We start from the raw sequence: 21,526 nt of genomic DNA on the forward strand, positions 1-21,526 counted from the left end.
ATAATTGACGAATACATGCTCTTTTTTCAGTTGTTTGGTGGGTTTTAAATGATAATTGTGTTTTACTGTAATCTCAATGTAACCTTTTGGAAAATAAAGGTCAATAATACATGAAGTTGTAGCAACTTTTTCCCATAATCACTAAATAAAACAGAACCAATCATATAAATCAAGTGCTGTATCGGGTACTAAAACACATGTAGTTGGTTCGAGAGATGTCAGAGAATATACAAATAAAACTGTATAAGAACGGATGTGAACCTCAATGTAAATTGAGACGAATTATAAATACCAATACATTACAAGCTAACAAAAATAATGCATTGTAATTACAGTAATATTGGTTATCAATAAAGCCTACGGTACAGTGTTTCGTAATAAAAAAAATAAAAAATAAAAACAGTAAAAAATGTACTTGTAGTAGACTAAAGATGAATCGAAAAATGAGTGTTTGAGGAGTCTCTAGTGCATTTAATCGCTAACAAATAAACAGCATATAGATAGCGTAACAAACCAGCAACCTGAATAACCAACAAAATGTTACGCTGAGAAAATAAATACATGTACCCGTAAACTTTTCTTTTTGCACGTCTTACCTCGAAAAACGTCAGAAAGTGCAACCAGAAGAAACAAAGACCTAAATATCTATATTATTATAAGAATATCGCTTTTTGGGTTCAATAAAAAAAAATGTCATTCTGCACGATGTCTTTTAACCAGCATTTGCTGTTGTTTGTATAGTTGTTTGTTGCCAGCTGCAAAAACGTTCCCATGACAACCTAGAATCACAGCCTTCACATGGTTCTGATTTTTTTTTTTTTACACCACATAGTTTATGAGCTTTTTTATGCAGTGAAACGTTTTTGCAATGACATTTATTTTCAGCTAAATAAAAAAGCATTTTTAGTAAATATGTAAACAATTAGATAATACTCTTTTGTAATACCTATCTGGTAAAATCTATGTTACCGTCAGTAAAAAACGAACATATAGTTATATACAACAAGCCACAAGGGAGCGCTGACACAGAAATGAAACATTAATGAGATTTCGACGTGCATTTTGTAGTCCTACATTAAGTGCAATCCTCTCAAAAACAAGCTAACAAAACTTAAATATAACATTTAAAATTGTATTTGTGTAATAAATATATTGAAATATGTTCTGGAACTACTAGATTAGTTTGGTAAGGTACACGTTTGTTAATTTGATTGTGTTCTGTTCGGGTCCACGTTATAAACTGAGATAATTTTTTTAATTTTGTTTTAAATCATATATTTAATGGCTAAATTCCACATTCATAAAAGCAGGCAGACAATTTTGTATTTGTTCCATATGAAAAAAATGAAGCAGTACATATCTAATGAAAAAAATATAGAGGATAACAGCGCATGCGTTTAATATATTTTTCAACCTACTTCTAGATTATTATTATTATTATTATTATTATTATTATTATTATTATTATTATTTTACAAACAAATGTATTATAAATGTTCATGAAATTTCCTATATCCTATCATATCCCGTCTCCGTCACAGTCAGACTCTAATACAAAATCGGTTCTGTTTACCGTGTTAAAGTTGCTATTTGGCTAAACCTTCGCATCGTATTGGCGCAGCGTGGTTAATGTAGTCCTTATCTGTGACACTCGATATTTGTCCTTTTTTTAAAAACGCTAGCCCCAATTTGGATTTTTTTTTTTTTTTACTGTAGATTAAAACATGTAAATAGTATTTAGGACTGCGCCAACATTTCATGTCATGGATTGTTTTACAACTTATAATACGTTGGATGTCAGCGTGTTTATGACATGTTTAAACTCCAACTCCCAGAGATCAACACGCCGCATGTGTAGGAAGGGCTGCAGTACTCGTGTGTGTAATGTGGTGTATGCAAAGCTTACAAACAACTTCAAAGAGCTTCAGAATTTTCTTGACTTCTTTCTTTAAAAAAAAACAAAAAACAACAACATGATCGTTACTGTGATCAAGAAGAGCCTTTACCGGGGACTGTGCATGGACATGATGTGCTGGAAAGCCTTAACGGGTTGTAAAACAACAAATTGCTTTCGTTATGCGTTGTCTTTGCATTCTTTCAGAGGGCTGTCAACAACACCTTGTTTCCGCGAGTTAAACAAGCCCCTGAAGCAATGGACTCTGATAGTTAACCCTTTCACGATTGTGAAAGTTCAACTGCCCTGCAATGTGTCGGTGCGACCCCTGGATCCTCACATATTCCCAAAGGCTGACCGAGCTTTTGTAACTGTTAATGGCACCAGTGCTGACCAAGGACTAAAGCTAGACAATTTCCATGTGAAGTATAACGAGAAAAGCAAGGAACTGGTGATCCTTTCAGAAAAAGTGAACAGCAACGTGTCTGTAGAGGTAATAGCTCCACTAAAATGCGGTGAGTAACACACGTTTAATGTTGTTACACAGCAAGATGCTTTGCAAAGATTGTAGCTAGTACCGTAGTTGGGTTAATAAGGTTTGACAAACCAGAATTTATTAATTTATTTATTTTTGCTTTTTGTAGCAGTTGTTATCTTTGAAGTTATTGTCTGAGCTGTAATACAGTAAATACATACATTGCGTAACCTGTATGTTGTGCTGTATTCATCAGTGTTTTATATGAGCAATAACTTTCATAAAATCAACATATGCTAAATTATGCAACACAGGTACAAACGAGAAATAAAAAGACAGCATTTATTTTAAAAGTTAAACCATAAAATTAAACCATAATTAAATTAACAAAACACATTTGTTGTGTTTAACACGTATAAGATTTTTCACTGTGCAAAATTTAATATAATCTTTTGTTAAACATTGCAGCTACAACATCATTATGTATTGGGAATTAAAAAATAAAATGATAAGTTTTAATAACATTTATCATACTGCTGTAAATGCCCACTACTACTGATAAAAACTCAAGGCACTATTACAGTAAGTCGCTGAGTACTAAGGAGTTACGCAACCCTAGGATAATTGAATAAACAGTTTCCATGCTGAAAAACTAGTTAGAACAAAATCATTCACCTTAAGGCCATTGATGCCATGCACTGCAGAATCAGACCTTTTATGGTCTTTGACCAGTTATTTTTCAATAACAAAAAACAGGCTTATGCTTGAATTAAGTCTTTGTTGCTTCATTTCCTTAATACAGAAGTGGAGCATTCACAATTTACACTTGTAACTGGAAATGTCAATGTAGCAGGGTAGCGCTGTGGCCAAAGATGTTGCCTTGAGGAAGGGAGAGTCGAGATAGGGAAGTTGCAGTGAAAGCACAGATTTATTTATTTATTTTATTTTATTTATTTATTTTTTATTTAGTTGCTGCCAATTATTTTTATTATTTTCTCCCAATTTGGAATGGTCAATTATTTTTTTTAGGCTCACTGCTACCACCCCTGCGGTGACTTGGGAGGGCGAAGACGAACACACGCTGTCCTCTGAAGCAGTGAGCTGAGGACATCCTGGCCAACCTAAACCCTCTCCCCCCCGGGGCGACGCTCGGCCAGTTGTGCTCTGCCCCCTGGGAGTTCCCGTCCACAGTCGGCTGTGGAATAGCCTGGATTCCAACTCGCGACGTCCAGGCTATAGAGCGCATCCTGCACTCTAGCGAGTACTTTTACTGGATGCGCCACTTGGGATTCCCCCCCCCCCCCCCCCCCCCCCAAAAAAAGATGTTCTTTTAAGCGAAGTTCCTGTTCCTTTAGGTGGAGCATTTACAATGGGAAAATTCTGTTTCACCACAAGGTTGTTCCCTAAGCAGAAGTGTTCTCTTAGGAGTTGGTCCTATAAGCGGAGACTACTGTGCACACTATTTACATGTGCAGGGCGTCCCCCTTTGCAATTTTCGCCTAACACTCTGCTATACATTGAAACCTTTCCTTATGCTCTAAACAACTCTCCACTGACAGGCCCATCTTGTTTCTGAAGTGCGTGAAAGTTCTCTAACTCGTACATTTTGTCTGTTGCAATGTCACAAATGTTTCATGAACTGAAGGCTGGCTTTGACATCACTCACTGTGTCAACTAGAGCAAGGTTGTGCCTGGCAATGAATGTAATGCACGTGAAGATGAACCTGGGCCAGCCTGGCCTGTACTCTTATTACACTTGCCTGACATGACAGAAGCCCCATCATAGCGTTGTGCTACAACAGTTGCTTGGTCCAATTTAAGGCTGTGGAGCCTGTTGGTAATATGCATAGTGTCTGAAGTGAGATCTTCATGCTCAAAGGACAGGCATTGTTTTTTTTTTACATTTAGTTGTTCATCTGCAAAGTGTACACATATAGACTTTTTTTGTTTGTTTTTTTACAACAGTCTCTACTCTCATCAGCCAAAACAGCAAGATAACTCAGTTCTCCTGACTTTATCAGCAATATCTTCAATCAGTACAGATGCTGTAGCTTCAATAAGATGATTCTGTATTTATTTGCTGGTATATTTTGCATTTCCATTGCCTACTTTTGAAGCTAAACAAGAATCATACTTGGCTAAAAGTTCAATCAGTTCTAAAAAAATGTCCTGTATTTGAAGAGTCATGTAGCTCTTCACAGGGGTGCAATTTCTCTGATTATTTCCTATATTATTTATAAATCATACGATAACAAAATTACCAACGCAGGAAAAGCAGGCATCTTGTAAAGCTAAGCAGTCTGCAACTGTGGCGTGTAGACCCAGTAACAAATAAAACCTTATCTTTAAGCTTATATAAATTCAGAACACACAGGAGATAATATAGTAAGATATTACTGATCCCACAGCTTTAGTGTATCAATCATGGAGTCTTACCACAAATATCAGTCACACAGTTTGATACATTGCGCACTATTCTTAGTAGAGATAATCATTTTGTTTTATAAAATAAAATCTACTTACCACTGCAATGATTGTTTTTGTAAACTTTGTATCATGTCCCAAATTGAAGCGTTTGTGTTCATCCGTGCAAGCTCACCCCTCCCATTAGCTAAGTAATGTAATTTTAATATATATATATATATATATATATATATATATATATATATATATATATATATATATATATATATATATATATATTATTATTATTATTATTATTATTATTATTATTATTATTATTATTTATTTCTTAGCAGACGCCCTTATCCAGGGCGACTTACAATTGTTACAGGATATCACATTATACATTATTTCACATTATACAGATATCACAATATTTTACATACAATTACCCATTTATACAGTTGGGTTTTTACTGGAGCAATCTAGGTAAAGTAGGTAAAGTACCTTGCTCAAGGGTACAACAGCAGTATCCTCACTGGGGATTGAACCCACAACCCTCCGGTCAAGAGTCCAGAGCCCTAACCACTACTCCACACTGCTGCCCCCTGTAAAAATAAGCAATTACTATATTAGTTGTGTTGATATTGCACGTTTTCCTTATCAGTACGAACTATTCTGCAGTAACACAGGGCAGTGGGGTCGCAAAGTAATTTTTATTGGTAGAAGGGGGTCGCAAAGTTTGAGAACCGCAGCTATAGACAGTATTTGTTGCCTGGTTTAAAAAGTTCTCCTAGGACAGGGCATGTTTTTTCTCAGATGAGACTGGAGTTCATTAGACTACAAATACAGTTTATATTACATTTACAGATCATTCTTTCAAATTTCTTTAAAAAAATGAACAAAACATGGGGAAGCTTTACTCTTTAGTTAATACTTAATCGATTGTCTACAAGTAGATACACAGTTCTGTCAGTAACATTTCATTGTCAACTATCTTGTTTTAAATGAACACACTATTATCAATCAGTCTGAATTTCTAAAGCAGTGTTGATGCTGAAATTGTAATAGAAATGCTCTTTCACTATTTGTGTGACTTTAGACTTTCCTGCAGAATACTTTGCATTGAGTGAGTCTGGGAACATGTCTACTACAGATTCACTGAACTAGTCACAACAGATCTGCTGTAATTTTCTTGATCTCTGTTTTTCCTTTGGCAATGAAAGATGTGATTGAAGCACTATTTTTCTGAGTGTCACTGGCTTTTGTGGTGTTTTTTGTGATCTCTCTTGCTCCCATGTCCCACCGTTAAAATCAGTCCAGCATAGAAAGTATGTATTTCTTTAACGTTGTTTAGGATTATGTGAGAATATGTTGTGGTCCAAGAAGCTTGAAATTTGGATCAAAGTGTGTGTATAATATATATATATATATATATATATATATATATATATATATATATATATATATATATATATATATATATATTTGTAGGGGAAGCCACGTAACACCCTGGGGCACTCTGCTCATTGAATGCACTCCAGGTCTCTCTTTCTAGCCTGTATAACTAACAATAAAGATGTGTTCAGTGACAGTGCAGATTAGGCAAAAAACAGTTTATAATCTCAGGTAATTTCTTCCAGTGTATGGCATTATGTCTCTATTGTGTGCATCACAACAAGATAGACAAGCTAACACAAGTATAGATGCTGACAAGGTCAAGGGGTCATGCAAGTGAAAACAAGGCTAGAGAGATTCTCTGGCTTGTTTTGCACATTAAATCAGTTAAATTCTTTGAAGAACTATTCTCAAAGTATTAAAATCAATCATTGTATTGGAATTGGGGAATGTAATATTTTCGGAATGCAATGCCAACAGCAGAGGGCAGTATTTCCTTCTATATAAAATTCAAAATGTGTCCCCTATTTTGATAGAACACTATCATTGAATTAAAGCAACAGAATTAAACATAGCAAACTGAAAAACCCATTATGTTTTCCCACAGATCTGGACATTAAAACATTAGGAGAGGGGAATGTGAAGATCCAAAGAATGGAATGTGACAACTGCAGCGTGCTAACAGAAAGAGGACATAGCGTTCTGCAGTCTATAAAGGTACTCCATGAAGACTAAAATACACCTTGATTTGGTTTGATTTACCTGCATTGTGATAAATGAAATGTATTCACTTAAAAGCATTAGATAACTGCAACTTTATCTAGGCAACCAACAGAGCTGTGGTTGTTTATTTAAACCAGGGATCGATTCCAGCCCAGTCAAGTCCTAAATTAGTTATATCACCCTTATTAAATTCAGTTAACTAATTTAGGAACTTAAGGGTGAAATAGCTAATTTGGGAGGGGTCTAGAGAGGGCTAGAACTAACAGTTTCAATCAAAACTGCAACACTTTTTATTTGTAGTATTTTTAATCGCTACAAATAATACATGAGTAGAATGTTTTCTTTAATAGCCTTTCCTATAAAGTACTGTTTATTTCCTCTTTCATATGCAGAAAGGCACCCCAGGAGGGTTTTAGTGCCAGAATTGTTCAACACTGACTTCTTTAACGTGGTCTTGCTTGAAACCTGTAGGGGACCTGACTTTACTAGCGATTTAGCCTGCAGGATTGTCTGAAATTCGGCTTTGTAGTCAAATCACCAAAGGAACTCTATGACTTGGGGGTCAGAATATATTTATGTAAGACACTATTAGTACATTCATGCTTGGTTTAATTAGAAGCAAATAGGCCTATAAAAGCAGTATAGTGGCAAATGGCCCAGGGACCTTGGCTTTGCTGGGGCATACAAAATGTTTTATTTTTATCGAGTCTGATGTATTGCCAACGAGTGGAACACCTTTAGTTTCAGTCTGAGCTGTAATGAAAACAGGTAATATCACTTTGTATCTTAAGACACAAACTACTGTGACCCTAGATGTACAGGTAAGATCATTTTTTGGGGAAAATCCAGGCCACATCTATTTTAAATGTAGGAGGGCCATTATTGCAAAGTTCACACCCAAACAGCTATTTCAAGTTCTTGTACAGTATTGAACTGTTATGATGTAGGATATGGTTCTGCAATTTGTATTACAACATGTTAATAAACTGTACTGAGAATAATTAATACTGTATGTGGAGTTTCACATGAGGCATGCCAGCTGCTTCAACCATTATTTTGTGTTTTGATTCTTAAAACCAGGTTACTGGTAAAATCAACCTGTGTTTTTTGTCACAATTTTTTCTCAGTAAAAGGGTTTGACTTTAAAATATATTATTAATATATTAAAATTGTACAGACAAATTATCAGAATCATGTTTCCGAAACATGTAGCCCAAGGAATACCAACCATGTAAACACAACTAAAATATGACCGTGATAGTCACAGGGAGGTGAAGCAGTCATGGTTTCAAACATACCCTCTGGTCCCGAAAGAACATTTTCACAGACAGCAAGCCAGAAACACGCAGCTTCAAAAGATCACAGCTAAGTTTTTTTTTGTTTTTTTTCCGTTGTTTGCTATCTCTTTAAAATGTGTTGAAATATATTTTGGAAATAGTAACAGAGTGGATTCGAAAGAGGAACAATTTAATACCAAAATAAACACATTTATTATTTTAAAAAGAAGGATTCGTTTCACTTTTAATGTCAGAAGAATCGGTGCAATATTACTGTCAGTAGTCCCAAGTGAAAGAACATGGTAAAAAAATAAATAATAATATTATCATACACTATCACTGTCCTGCAGTGGAAAGAAAACCACGTCACAGTCCAAATAATGTACATTAATATCTCTGCAAACCTATTCAGAATTTATGAAATCTGTAATGTTTTTTTTTCATGTGGGACTAAGTTTGTCATTTATTAAATGGGAATCAGAGCTATAGTGCACTTTAAATATACTGTTTATGTGTATTGTATTTGTAAAGGGTAGGGTCTGGCATTTAAATATATACGTGTTTTCAAATAAAATACACGTCTTTTTGCCTTGTGAAACAGTGTTTAACTTGTTTACAGTATTGTTAAGTGGTTAAAGTTTTTCCAGTGTGGCTAAAAAATGTTAAGTTGCTTTAGCCACAGTGGCTAACTAAATGAAAGTCTTCGAGGGAACGTAGCACGCTCCTCTCTATTTTCCAGAATTCCCGAATTGACTTAATCAACTAGACGGGTTTGATTAATTTATTACATCAGGATTTGCATCCTGGATAGATGTTTTAGAGTTAGTTTAATTAAAAAAACATTTTGCTTTTTCAATGGATACATTCATAAAAACAAAAATGTCTTAGCTACTGCATCCATGAGTCTCCTCCCACTAGTTGTTTTCTGTAAATCTTGCTTTCTCAGTCTCTTGTGCTCTCCCTTTCCAAGGTGACAGACACGCTGTCTATAAAAAATAAACTAAAAAATTAAAAATATATATTTATATATATTTTTTTAAACTGTACCGATACTCCACAAATGCAAATAAAGAAATAATTATATTGTATTCCTTATTGACCGCCTTGCTATAGCAATATAAAGCATCTCCAAAACACAGAATATTGTATTTATTGTATAGATTTATCTTTCAAAAATTCAGTTAACGGATAGTTAAATTGGTAGTTTAGGTTCAGGGGGTCAAAGATGGTGCCGAGAAATCCTAAGGATCAAGAATCCAGTCGCTTATTGACCAGTCACAAACATGTATTGCGAGTGAATTTAACCGTCCGTTTTTTATTTTTATTTTTTATTACTGTGTTTATTATTAAAAACTCAGACTTTATTGGTCACGTGTTTCTGGCAATTCCCAGGCAGGATACAATTAGCTGTCCCGTCATTTCTATGATCTGTTCTCTACCTAGGTGCATGCAGTATATTCACAATTGACCATTAAGACGCCGGGAACCAACGAAGTACAAGAAGTATGATAACATGCAAACTCAAGCTATGCAGCAAAATTGCTATGCATATTCGTTACACATTAAATTGAAATATCATATGCAATTCATATTTCTTCAATGCGTGAAACAGCCAGTACACAGCTATCTGGAGAACTGGTCCTTTCCATTCTATTCAAGTTTCAGACTGTTTGATAAACTTTAATGATAAAAAGGAAAACGTTAAGAATGTGACACTATCTAGAGTTAAGATGAAGTAAGAATATATGTCCCACAATCATGTTCACTTCAACACTGAAATATAACTGTTTTGTGTATTATGTATGATATGTCTTTATTTTCAGCCCCCAAAGGTAAGTTTAGTTCTAGAGAAACCTGCTTTTTTTGTTTTTTTTTTTCAAAAAAGATGACTTTTTACTGGAGCATAGGAAATCCACATACAGTAGACTTAAAAGATAACAACCTTCGTAGGAATCTGTTTTTAAAAGTATATGAAGCACTCTAATTGTGTGTTTTTGTAGGGTCACAAAGTGCTTGTACATTCTAAGGAAGGAAATATCATCTGCTTGGGAACCATCCATGGAAACGTAGATGTTCATACATCCAGGAACAGTGTGAGCATTTGTTTCTTGTTGATACATGATTTGAATGTGCATGGAATGCAGTACTATATTGGTTTCCTTTGTTCTCTTACTGTACACAATATAAGTGCTGATAGTTTGATCTGTATTAATATAACTTAAGTAAGATGTTCATAAAAAATTACCAAGAGAACCCTGGTTAGCTCCTAAAAGAGGACAAGAGCCAGGGATTGATAAAAAAGTGTTCTCATGTACAGTAGAACTCCTCCAGGGACATAGATTTGCCAGTGTTAAGATAATGGAAAGTTATCTTACTGTTGAAAAATGTTGGAAGATACTCTTCCAGTTTGGAAGGGGGGGGGGGGGGGGGGCTGCTACTGTACTGTGCTGTATATACTTGGTTCAATTAAGAGTCATCGCAGTTAGAATAAAGTTTGGAGAAAAAAATACTGTTACTATATGCAGAACCTAACATTTTGAAGGGTATTTTCACAGCTATTCTTAATGTTGGAATGTCAACTCAATGTTTCTGAACTGTACTGGACACTTGAACATGAAAAATAGCATTTTCATATGTGTTAAACATCAGTAGAAATGGGCAGTCAAAAGGGGACACAAGTAGCCCCAGTTGTGTCTTGTTTCATTTTCATTTTCGAACTTTATTCTCTTTGTAGATGTCACATTCCTAAATTACTGAACCTTCCATGTTAATTTTTTTTTCATATACTATACATAACTATTGGGACATTGATTAAAACAAACAAAAAAAGATCCATTCGGCATACCTTAAAGTTTGCCTATGATAAACATACAGTACAAATACAGTATGTTAGGATTCACTTGAAGCATAGCTGTGATTGGCATGGTTACCACACCTGATATACCATTGGCAATACACAGAGAACAAAGATGGGCATTTTAGAAGTAATGAAGACATCGGGAAGTAAGTTAGTGGTGAAACTGACCAAATCAATCTGATTTACAAATCCCACTCTGATTTGTTTTTAAAGCTTGTGCAAATCACTAAGCTGCAGGGGACCAGGATGAACATTTCAACTGAGCATGGGCCATTGAAAGCCAAATACATTTATGCAGAGTCTTCGTCTGTCTCTTCCACATCTGGTCAAATTGAGCTTGGGAATGTACACGGTAAGTCTTGTGTGACACAAAATACATTGTCAGTTTAGGCCCGGATGAGTTGGCTGTTTCTTTTGAAAGAAGTCACAAGTCAGACTGGTTGAGTATTTCTGTAAATGAAAACGCAATTACAATTACATTCTAATTCAAAGGCTCAACTAAGGGAATAAAATCCATAGAAATTGGCTTTGATTGTTTTTGCCCCCAAAAAATAGTAAAGCATGATGTGCAGTATATATAATACATGCTGGAAATGTAGGATACCAATGAGTCGGCTCATTCAAAACTGTGTCTTGAGTATGTGTGTTTCTATATATTGCATGTTTCTTCGATTTTTAATGAAAATCAATTATTATGTGACCTTGTGAAAAAACGTTTTGCCAAGCATGCCAGGTAGGGCAGCATGACCCTCCTTTTACATAAAACAGGCAGCACTATTGATACACTAAAGGGTGGATGCCTTCAGAATTGACACTGAAGCAAAGATAGATCATTTGACTTAAAGGAAATGGCTTGAAGATTGCTGGATGTTAAACAGGCCACAGAATGACTATTTGTGGAATCTTAAATTGAAACAGAATCCCCCACACTGGACACTGTGTCTGCAAAGGGGACTGGAAACAATTACCTTTGGTTAAGTGTCTGTGTGCCAGAACCAGAGGCAGAACTCTTGAACACACTGCTCTAAATAAAGTATTTCATAGATGTACAGTACACACTGAAAAGAAGAAAAAAAAACACACCATGTGGGTCCTGCCTAAAAGCAGTCTTATTTCAATACAACCACAGAAATCTGCTCAGCTTTATATTTCATGGGGAATTCGTGCGGTGGCTGACACATTTATGTGCTTATGGGGGCAAGGAAAATCCTCCAGGGTAGGAAAAGCTGACACAAAATTACCTTATGAGGCAATGTTAACCTAAACCAGTACATTAAGTGCAGCAAAGAAACCAGGACCAGAGAACACAGTTGGAAATTAAGTGGAGATAGACAGAGGATAGGAGACACTTCTTTACTCGGAGAGGAGTGAGGGTATGCAATGTGTTACCATGTTGATGCTGAGTCACTGGGAACCGTGAATACTCAACTTCACAGTTTTGAGGTCAAGCAGCTATTGTGGCTGCTGTGCTGTGCTTTCAATGGCAGTCTGTAATGTTTTTTTTGTGTTAATTGAAACTGTACAGTGTCATGTTATCACAGAATAACAGGATATGGAATGCCAGTGAAAATGAGTGGCAGAGAGATTAGATGTGTCTTTCATAAGTGTAGTTCCTGTGTTTGTTTTTCATAGTTTCGAAGTTTTCTGTGGTGCAAAACATCTGGATTCTATTTAATGTTTTAAGAATTCCGTCTTTAAAAATAACTAGGGGTATAATTCTAGATATGAGTGTATGAGAAACTGTGTTGGCAGCGGTATTGGTGATACTGTGTGAACTTGGCGCTTTCTTTTAGCTCTGGATATTTATGTAATTTGAACCAGTTTTTCAGGGCTTTTGCTTTTTATATACTGTATGCAATTATTGTTTTCAGCTAGTTTCCACAATGGTTGGATGTTTTTTTCTGTCAAAATATGTAGTAACTCTACAGTACTTGCACACTTAAGTTGTACCTTCTTTCCTTTGCTGTCTTCCACAATTAAATCCTTATGGTCACAGGCACAGTCTTCTGAGGGTTTTGTGTGTTCAGGCATTTTTTTACATTTCGCCACAATTTGCAATTCTGTTTTAAATCCTCGGTATCTTAACTGTAATACAGCTTTAAGTCCCTGTAACAGGGCGAGCAACCCTGTACAGGGTTTGTTTATTTTAGAACGGGGTCTCCCCCTCTGCCCCTGTGTTATTTTGTATTGTTTATTTGTTTTATTGTATTTAAATGTATGACAGCGAAAGTCGTGCTTGTTTGTTTATGTCGGCAAGGCGCCGCAGGTTTTGTTATTGTTTTAGTTTAAAATGTGTTCTGGCAGAGGCGAGAGTGGGTACTTGTCCTCTGCCAGGAATAATTGGAAAACCCGTGCAGAATGTGACCGGGGGATTATTAAATAATTAATAGGTAGGTAATCCCTCGATCACTAATATTAAAGCCTGCAGCTCTCGGCACTCGTGGTGGGTGTTAGAGAGGAGAGAGCGAGCGGAGCAAGAGAAAGACGAAACTGTATTTAAAAAATATACAGGAACAGTGGTAGCGACTGCCCAGCCTGACCTGTATTAATTATTTTGTGTTTGTGATTTGTTTTGTTTAAAATATTTATTTTTGCTCTGCGAGCACACAGTGTTTTATTTTATTTATTTTTGTATTTAAATAAAACGGCGCCGCTGCGTCTTTCTTTATTATTTAAAACTGCAGTACTTGCCTGGTGTCAGTTTGTTTACCTTCCTGCCTCTGCCTGACGTCACGTCTCCGCCATTCCTGTCACAGTCCCGCAAACAAGCCTCCATTCCTAATTGTAATCTTGTTTGAAATCTCGTGAGCGGAGTCTCCAATTGAAATGTAGGCACGTGGTGTCACTCAGTACTTGGGATGGGTTTAAAGCATTCAGAAAGAATCAATGATAGATACAAGTCAGGAAGGAGGTGTAGTGTGCCAGTGGACACTTTTACAAAGGACATATGCTAGCGGGAAGCGGATATGAGGTTTGGGGGTAGGAAGTACATTTAGATAGTGTGTGAGATATGACTATGAAAGCACTGTAGCAGCGAGAGAGTGAAATAAAACATGTTTAAAATACTTCCCAGAGTCCGAAGTACATTACAGGAGGGTCATGGTAGTTTTTTTTTTTTTTTTTTTTAATGAGAAAGGGGTGGTCAATGTGAATTGAGTAACCGTTTCCATTGTTTTTCAGGTGTTTATTGGCTATACACCTATTTCATTTTTGTTTGTATCGGGGGTGTATTATCGTTTTTTATCAGTTAAAACCGAACATCAGAAGCCCTAATATATAATACTGTGACACCCTTCAGGGTTATTGACATTTGTCAGTCAGTTATTGACAAACTGTTTGTTAAGTACTCGAATGAAGTTCCTGACACATTGGAGTGACGAATTATTGCAGCAGGCTGCATTATCCTGTATTTTATTAATGTTAAGACAAAATATTTTTTTATTGCCTAAACAGATATCTTCAGTATTATGTTAATTTGTGTACATAATTATATTAATATTATTTATGATTTTTTTGTTTGTTTGTCTGTTACCAGGTGATGTAACTGTTCAAAATGAAACAGGAAACATTATTATAGGTATGTCACTGTGTATTATACTGTATTTGAATCCTCATGCTCATTTGTTCCTGGAAGAAAAGTCCTGTATCAGTTATCGCCAGTGACCACCAGATAGCAATTACATTTAACTATCTATATTTTCGAAGGCATCAACCAAAATGGCCACTTTTAAAAAACGTCTACTATAAATAAATATGCAGCTGCATGTTCTGACAGGTCAATAAAGGTAAAACAACATGCAGACTCTGCTATTCCTTAAAACCCTATGGCAGCTAACACACAAAATGAGTGGGAGTCAAAGAGCTCAGCAATCTGAATTGCACATGGTCCCGTCTTACTACTGTCCCAGCTGATCATATTTGTGATGGATGTTGGGCCCCTTGAGGCAGTCTACTAGTGTAGCTGTTTCTGTCTGGACCCTGTGCATACTTCTAAGGCAGTGGAATGAAACCATAATACCTCTCATGCAGAGAAGAGCATATGCTTCCTGTGTTTTCCATAAGGATCCAGAGAAGGATTCTGGCTGTCAGAAGTCTAAAATTTGAACACTTAGGCCAGAGGCATGTTTTTTTTTTTTTTCTTTTCTTTTTTTAATAAATTCTAACACCAAATCAAAAACTTGTGCAGGCAAGTTTTTTGGACCAATTTTACCACAGCCGCATTTGACTCCCTTTAGACAAACCTCCACTGGCATGTGTCTCTGTAAAGTTTAGCTATGTTTAGTTTAACTAAAGAATTGCTTAGGTTTAACAAAGATGAAGTCAAATGTACAACATACTGTGTTACATTTGTTTCAACATCCTACAAGCATGCACAAAATGAATGTAAACCTGTTTTTTTTAAAAAGACAACGTTACTAATAAGAAGATAATATGTGGAATCTGTTTTAGGTTTCTTCACCAGTTAGTCATTTTTAATTTATTTGCAGATGGGTCCGATGGCTGTCTAAAAGCTTCCACAAATGAAGGAGATATAGATGCTTACATCAGCCAGTTTGGAACTGCAGAGCTTTATAGTCAGCAAGGTAAAATTCAGCTGAACTGTCATAGAAAATCTCAACTTGTTAAAAGCAGAGATCAATAGTGGGTTTCAGAGCCAGCAGGTTTCATGTTCTGTTATCCTTCTTTTTGCTTGTCTGTCTTCTTCATATGCATGTTTCTTTCATCTCACAGGTGCTATATCAGTCAGGGTTCCAGCCTCAATCAAAGCTGATGTCCAGTTATCAGGTGCTGCGGTAGATATCAGCCCAGAAATCCCCTTACAGGAGGATGATACCTTTTCTGAAGATGGTCACACTACTGTTACTGGTCAGTTCATGCTTTAGTTTTCACATGAAAGCTCATACTTTTTTTAACTAGTAACACATAATTAGGGCTTCTGTTTTTTATGTTTATTAATTACATTTTTCAGTGCTTATTTGTAGCTATTTTCAAGTTTGATGTAGGTACCCCGATATGTTTTTTTTTTTTTTTTTTTTTTTTTCTCCAGGGCTTTCGATTTTTATATACTGTATGAAATTATTGTTTTCAGTTACTTTCCAAATGTGGGTGTTTTTTTTTCTGTCACAATATGTATAGTAACTGGACAGTACTTGCATACCATCTTTCCTTTGCTGTCTTCCACAACAAAATCCTTATGGTCACGGGCACATTCTTCTGGGACATTTCCTAACTACAGTGGGAAAGGGGTAAAGTCAATGTGAATTAGGTAACCATTTCTAGTGTTTTTCTGGTGTTTACTGGATATGCACTTATTTTAAAAACCACCCCCAGTCTACGTTGGTCCTTGAATCAAATTAGTTGAGGTTCCTTAATGGATCAGACCATCTTCAACAGGACCTGTCTGTTTCATGACTTGCCATAAACAGCTTGTTCTTTTGTAGAATAGTAAATGGTATTGGCAAATGGAGTTTGATTGATTTCCAGTAACCAGGGTTTGAACTTAAACCTTGGTTTTAGAAGGAAATAGGAAAACACTCCAGACTTGTTTTTTTCTCCATATCAACAACAAAGCTTCTGATTTATGGAAAAGAAGGTGCATTTCAAAGGTGTTTTCCCACCAAAGGTGATCATTTCTGTTTGTTCTGCTTTATTTTAAATGTTTTGTAATACATGTTTAATCATTTCCTTTTTGTAGCTCGTTTGAATGGAAAAGCTGAGGGGAACAACTGGATCAAGGCCCAGGCTGCAAAGGGGACTGTAAGTCTGAAGAGCCAAAGCTGGTTTGAATCACTTAAGATTGGGAAGGTTTAGTGTTTCATTAGCTAAACCATGTAGAATAATGTTGTCATTGAAAACTGCAGTCTTTAGAGATACATATAGGGTTTTAGAAATATGATAAAGTATGTACTTATTTTTAATAATTAGAAAGTAGTCCTAAAATCCAAATTTTTGTAATGTTCTGAAGGAAATTAACTTGAGTCCAGCTGTATTTTAAAGTGGTGTTGAACTGTGTCTGCCAAATCCATTAAGGACCAGAACTGTGCTTTGCTGAATATTAGGGGCCCAATTTAGCAAATATGTGCACAGCCTCTATCGCTAGGGCAGAAATGACAGTGTTAGTGAACTGCTGTGATAGCGCACAAAAACTTGTGGGCTAACGTACATCAAGTGGCGAATCATCCACCCAGCCAATCAAAGCGCAGTGTGGGGAGTAAGGTTACAACCAATAAGGATTCAACACTTCCTTTAGGAGCGCCTGTGCGTCTGCGATAGCGAACGGAGGGTATTTTGAAACCAAAAAAAAGGAAGGAAGACAAAAGTGCTAAATGTTTTAAAATGTCCAGAAGCCGAAGTGAAGAGGATGGCCAAGCCCCTCAAGCAAGGCTACACATTTCTTTTAGTAGCCTGGAGAGGAGAGTGAATATGACATTTAAAAAAAGTGATCTATAAGCAAAATCAAGTTACATATTTTTTTTTTCTTCTGTTTCACTTGCTGAGCGAGCGAGTGATTTAGAATCAGGACTTTTCTTTAAGTTAGGCATGTATAGCTCACCTTTGAACTGTGAGCACCGTCGCTGCCTTTTTTATAAATGCTTTCCTATTAAAAAATATACTGATGGTACTGATATTGTTCTGAGGAGTGTACTGTAGTGTTCCCCCAGAGACATCGAAACATCGGAATCAAATTTTGAGGATTCCAAATATTCGCTCAATTACAGTATAAGCACATTTAAAGGTATGGTTATACCTCTGTTCGACAGGGGTCGTGGGGTTGAGCAGCAGTGTCAGTAGCCACCGCTTCAGTGGATACCCATTGTCCCCTATCAACCAGTCTCTCAGACTGTCATCCTGCTGAAACACAACTGCCACCTGCGAATTAGTGCGGATAAACGTCATGAGCCAGGATAGTTTGCATACACATTTGTGATGTAGTCATTGGCATCACATATCACACACTACTTGCACTTTGACAGAATGGGTCCCCTTACGATTTACGTAGAGTTGCCAATTCTGTGTTGGTGCGCGTACCTTAGTGCTACAGGCAAACAGTGTGCTCTCCGCATGTCTCCTTCCAGGTCAGCATGAAGCAGTTGGCAGATGTCAGTGATTGTTTGTCTGAGGTGAAATTGCTGCATACATTGTGTGTCAGACAGGCTCAGAAAACACAGGTGACTTCTAAGTATTTGGAGATGTCTCCTCCTCTCTTTGTCTGGCCACATAGAAATTATTATTATTATTATTATTATTATTATTATTATTATTATTATTATTATTATTATTAATTTCTTAGCATATGCCTTTAACCAGGGCGACTTACAATTGTTACAAAATCACAGTACAAAGTATCACATTAATCCAGTGCGCACACCATTTTTCTTTTACTTCCTTTTTTCTCTTTCTTTTCTTTGCCTGCTTCCCTGGTAGTTTCACCGGTATTTATAGATGACCATGTATTTTGCAAGTTTAGACCTGGTTTTCACATGTCAACTGAAACGCAAGCGCTAACACTGTTGATGGTTTGCTAAATCGCTACATTTGTATGTAAATGAGGACACTCCCCTAAAGTTCAGCTCATCCAGCGCTAACGCTGACTTGCCGAGTGGACACTAAAACACGTTTGCTAAATCACATATGTGGGCAAATTCTGGTGCGCTAACTGTTCACAAAAGTGTTTTGCGATTGCCTTAGGGGTTTGCGAATGTTGCTAAATAGGGCCCTCGGTGTTTTGTTAATTTCATCTGTAGTTTAATCAAGTTGTATTGCCCGCCCTTATGCTAGTGGGGCTGTTTTTCAATATTTGGGAGTTAGTGTTAAGGTTTGACCAATAATAATGAATATGTATATATAACAAATGTAAATAAGAAATGTTTGTGGACTGAAAATAATTTAAAAGTTAAAAACGCTTCTTCAGTTTTAGCCAAAAAAGATTGCATTTTGCAGAAGTTCAAATGGTTATATTGGAGACATCCATACATAAGTATATTATACTTTATATAATAGAAAATTGCTTACCCATTTGTAGTAAAACTTGGACAGGGTATTCTTTAGAACACACTGTTAATATTATCAGAATCTGGGGATATAAGGAAAGGCTTATAGAACTTGGTTACAACTTTCTTTATGACAAGTTTTTGAGATAATCAGAATATGTGGATATATGGATGAACACTTAGACTTATTGTAATTAGAATATCATTAATTTTCATTTGTTCATATTAACTAGCTGTTTTTAACTGCATGCGGTTTAACATGGAATTGTTTTTTGAAAGTTTTCTTTGAAAAATAAACAATGTATAGTGTATGGTTTCTGTTATTGTATGTACAAGTACATGAACACAACATTAAACAATGGAATGTGTTACAAAGAGTATTTATTTGTTCTTCATAAGCATGTTTCTGTATTTTTGGAATCTCAGTTTTATGTATGGGGTGGAGGGAAGGGTGTTTATATCTGGGGCTTGTATTCAGAACAGTTTTCTAGAGAGTAGAACAGATAGAAGAAGATCAAGTCCACCTCCAAGGCTTGTTACACTTGTATGGTCAGAAAAAAAAACACACCTTTTGTTGAGACTTCTGGCAGTTTTTTGACGGTTTTGTTGCTGTTACTGATGGTGCTGGCAACATTTTTTCGGAACACTTATACTTGGACATAGGCACAAGGGTCAAAATGTAAAACCAGAGGTGCCTTTGTTACAGAAATCAGCACGCATTTTTCTAGGTTACTTAGAAAGCAAACAACAATAAGGGACTTGTAGAACTGTCAACAGCATGTAATAGAAAAGGCAAGGCACAGTTTGAAATACAATTATTTATTAACCTTTTTAATAATACAAAATTGTAAAAAATACAATATATTATGGAACATGCTAAATTCTTGCACTTCAATCTTGGAAGATTTTTTTTATTTTTTTCTTGTTCACATTTTGTTTCCAGTAACAAAAAGGGGTGACCAAACAATCCAATCTGTTTTTAGCTTCCACTGTTTTCGATTATTAATCCTGCTCTTGATTTTCTTGAGGGATGGAATCTGAGATGCTACCCAAGGAATCGTACCCAAACCAAGCAGGGGGGTCCTCATTACTGTATTCCCAGCACTGAACTCTGGCTTTTACTTTCAGAGCAGCTTGTCTAGGGAAGGCAAGTCATACTGTATGATTATCAGAAAACTACAATACAATCTATATCATCTATTCATCGTTTATTGACCAGCTGTTCTCTTTTTTTATAGTACCCAGTACCAGTATTTTTAGTTTTAAGTGCAGTTATCATTCCTTGACCTCTGATAGCAAAAGTTTGTATAGTATACTTTACGAGAATAAAGAGCAGGGCATGACACCAGCCATGTCTTGAATAAGATTTACATATTTTAACCAGTATCATAGTCATTATGTTTCATCTCTGAAAATCTGAATGCCCTGTGAAGATTTTATTTGAAAGTGTAAATAACTTACCTGGTGATGTTTTTGCAGTAGAGCATGTTGAGAACATGCAGCTGTTTACAGCTGTTCTGCAAATACTTGGTTGTCTTGTCAGTAATATGAACACAACCAGAGATATCCAGCTCATGGAGGTACTGACACACTCCTGTTAAATACTGCATGTACAGATCTGTCATCTAATTAAAAAGAATACAGATATTACAACCTCTCAAAAGGTTGGAGTTTATACATAATCAATTTAGCATTTCTTTAAAACTGTACAGTACTGTGGAGAGAGTTACTGTCCTCCTTGTTCTCCCATGTGTTTGATATTACTAAGAGATTGCAAAGTATACTGCAAATAGTTTTGAAACTCACTCACATTTATGCATTTTGTTTATTTATATATTGTACAACAAATATATATTTCTACCAGCTTTACCAGATTCTTGAAGTTTTGGAAACCAATCACAATTTCAATCTTCAGCTAATACTTTTCCCAAACCTTAAATGCACCGCTGCAATGCTGACTAATTACATTCATGGTAGATTACCCAATGCATAAGACAAATAGAGTGCTTCCCCAACATTTGATCTCATGATGCATGCATACATACTTTTGGACATCCAGCAATGCTGAGTGAGGTGAGTGTCTGGCAGTAAAAGGCTAAGCTTTTAATTGTCTTATCTGTCAGTGAAAGGCAATGAGAGATGTCAAGGTGTTCCAGATCCCTAGACTTTTGGCACAATTTCTGAAAGAATAAAAAAAAAAAAAAAAATGCTGTATCTATACAGTTAACCTCTAGGTTTTTTTTTTAATAAGCCGTTCTTCCCTTACCACAAGTATTTGTAATAGTGTGCAAGTACACTAGGCGGTGAAGTCAGTTAAGTATTAAACCCTTGCTCCGCAGTGGTGGAATGACCTTCCTACAGATGTCAGGACTGCCCAGTCCCTGACCACATTCCGGCGCCTCCTTAAGACTCACCTCTTCAAAGAGCACCTGTAGAACTCCTCTGTTTGTATCCTGGGACACTATCACCCTTCATGTAAATGTGCTTTATTTTGCTCCTATCTGCCCC

The 21,526-nt window shown here is 36.1% G+C and overlaps 3 protein-coding genes across 6 annotated transcripts in view; 1 reads left to right on the forward strand and 2 right to left on the reverse strand.

Moving 5' to 3' along the window:
* The window catches only part of LOC117419999 (coiled-coil domain-containing protein 146-like), a 47,477-nt gene extending 46,642 nt beyond the window's left edge, over positions 1 to 835 (reverse strand). Inside the window, exon 1 of the mRNA XM_034033483.3 lies at positions 597 to 835. The gene's annotated coding sequence lies outside the window, so the exon portion shown is untranslated. The remainder of the gene's footprint in view (positions 1 to 596) is intronic.
* A 967-nt stretch (positions 836 to 1,802) lies between these two features.
* On the forward strand, positions 1,803 to 19,393 carry fam185a (family with sequence similarity 185 member A). Of its 3 annotated transcripts, XM_034032404.3 has the most exons (8): positions 1,806 to 2,409; positions 6,778 to 6,887; positions 10,171 to 10,263; positions 11,241 to 11,379; positions 14,563 to 14,604; positions 15,515 to 15,610; positions 15,759 to 15,893; positions 16,723 to 19,393. In XM_034032404.3, the coding sequence occupies exons 1-8, from the start codon at positions 1,974 to 1,976 to the stop codon at positions 16,836 to 16,838; spliced, it is 1,167 nt and encodes a 388-aa protein (XP_033888295.3). In that variant the 5' UTR covers positions 1,806 to 1,973; the 3' UTR covers positions 16,839 to 19,393. The 3 variants fall into 3 exon arrangements, with proteins under 3 accessions (XP_058842114.1, XP_033888296.3, XP_033888295.3); XM_058986131.1 differs by lacking the exon at positions 10,171 to 10,263 and having other exon boundaries at positions 1,803 to 2,409; XM_034032405.3 differs by lacking the exon at positions 14,563 to 14,604 and having other exon boundaries at positions 1,804 to 2,409.
* A 458-nt stretch (positions 19,394 to 19,851) lies between these two features.
* Positions 19,852 to 21,526, reverse strand: part of fbxl13 (F-box and leucine-rich repeat protein 13) — a 55,423-nt gene continuing 53,748 nt past the window's right edge. For both annotated transcript variants that reach the window (XM_034032154.3, XM_034032155.3), the window contains 3 exons: positions 21,064 to 21,198; positions 20,480 to 20,643; positions 19,852 to 20,156 (listed from right to left, as the gene is read on the reverse strand). In XM_034032154.3, the coding sequence (XP_033888045.1) occupies positions 20,021 to 20,156; positions 20,480 to 20,643; positions 21,064 to 21,198 (435 nt within the window). In that variant the 3' untranslated portion in view covers positions 19,852 to 20,020. The remainder of the gene's footprint in view (positions 20,157 to 20,479; positions 20,644 to 21,063; positions 21,199 to 21,526) is intronic.

This window comes from Acipenser ruthenus, chromosome 14 (assembly GCF_902713425.1).
Source record: "Acipenser ruthenus chromosome 14, fAciRut3.2 maternal haplotype, whole genome shotgun sequence".
NCBI classification, from domain to species: domain Eukaryota; kingdom Metazoa; phylum Chordata; class Actinopteri; order Acipenseriformes; family Acipenseridae; genus Acipenser; species Acipenser ruthenus.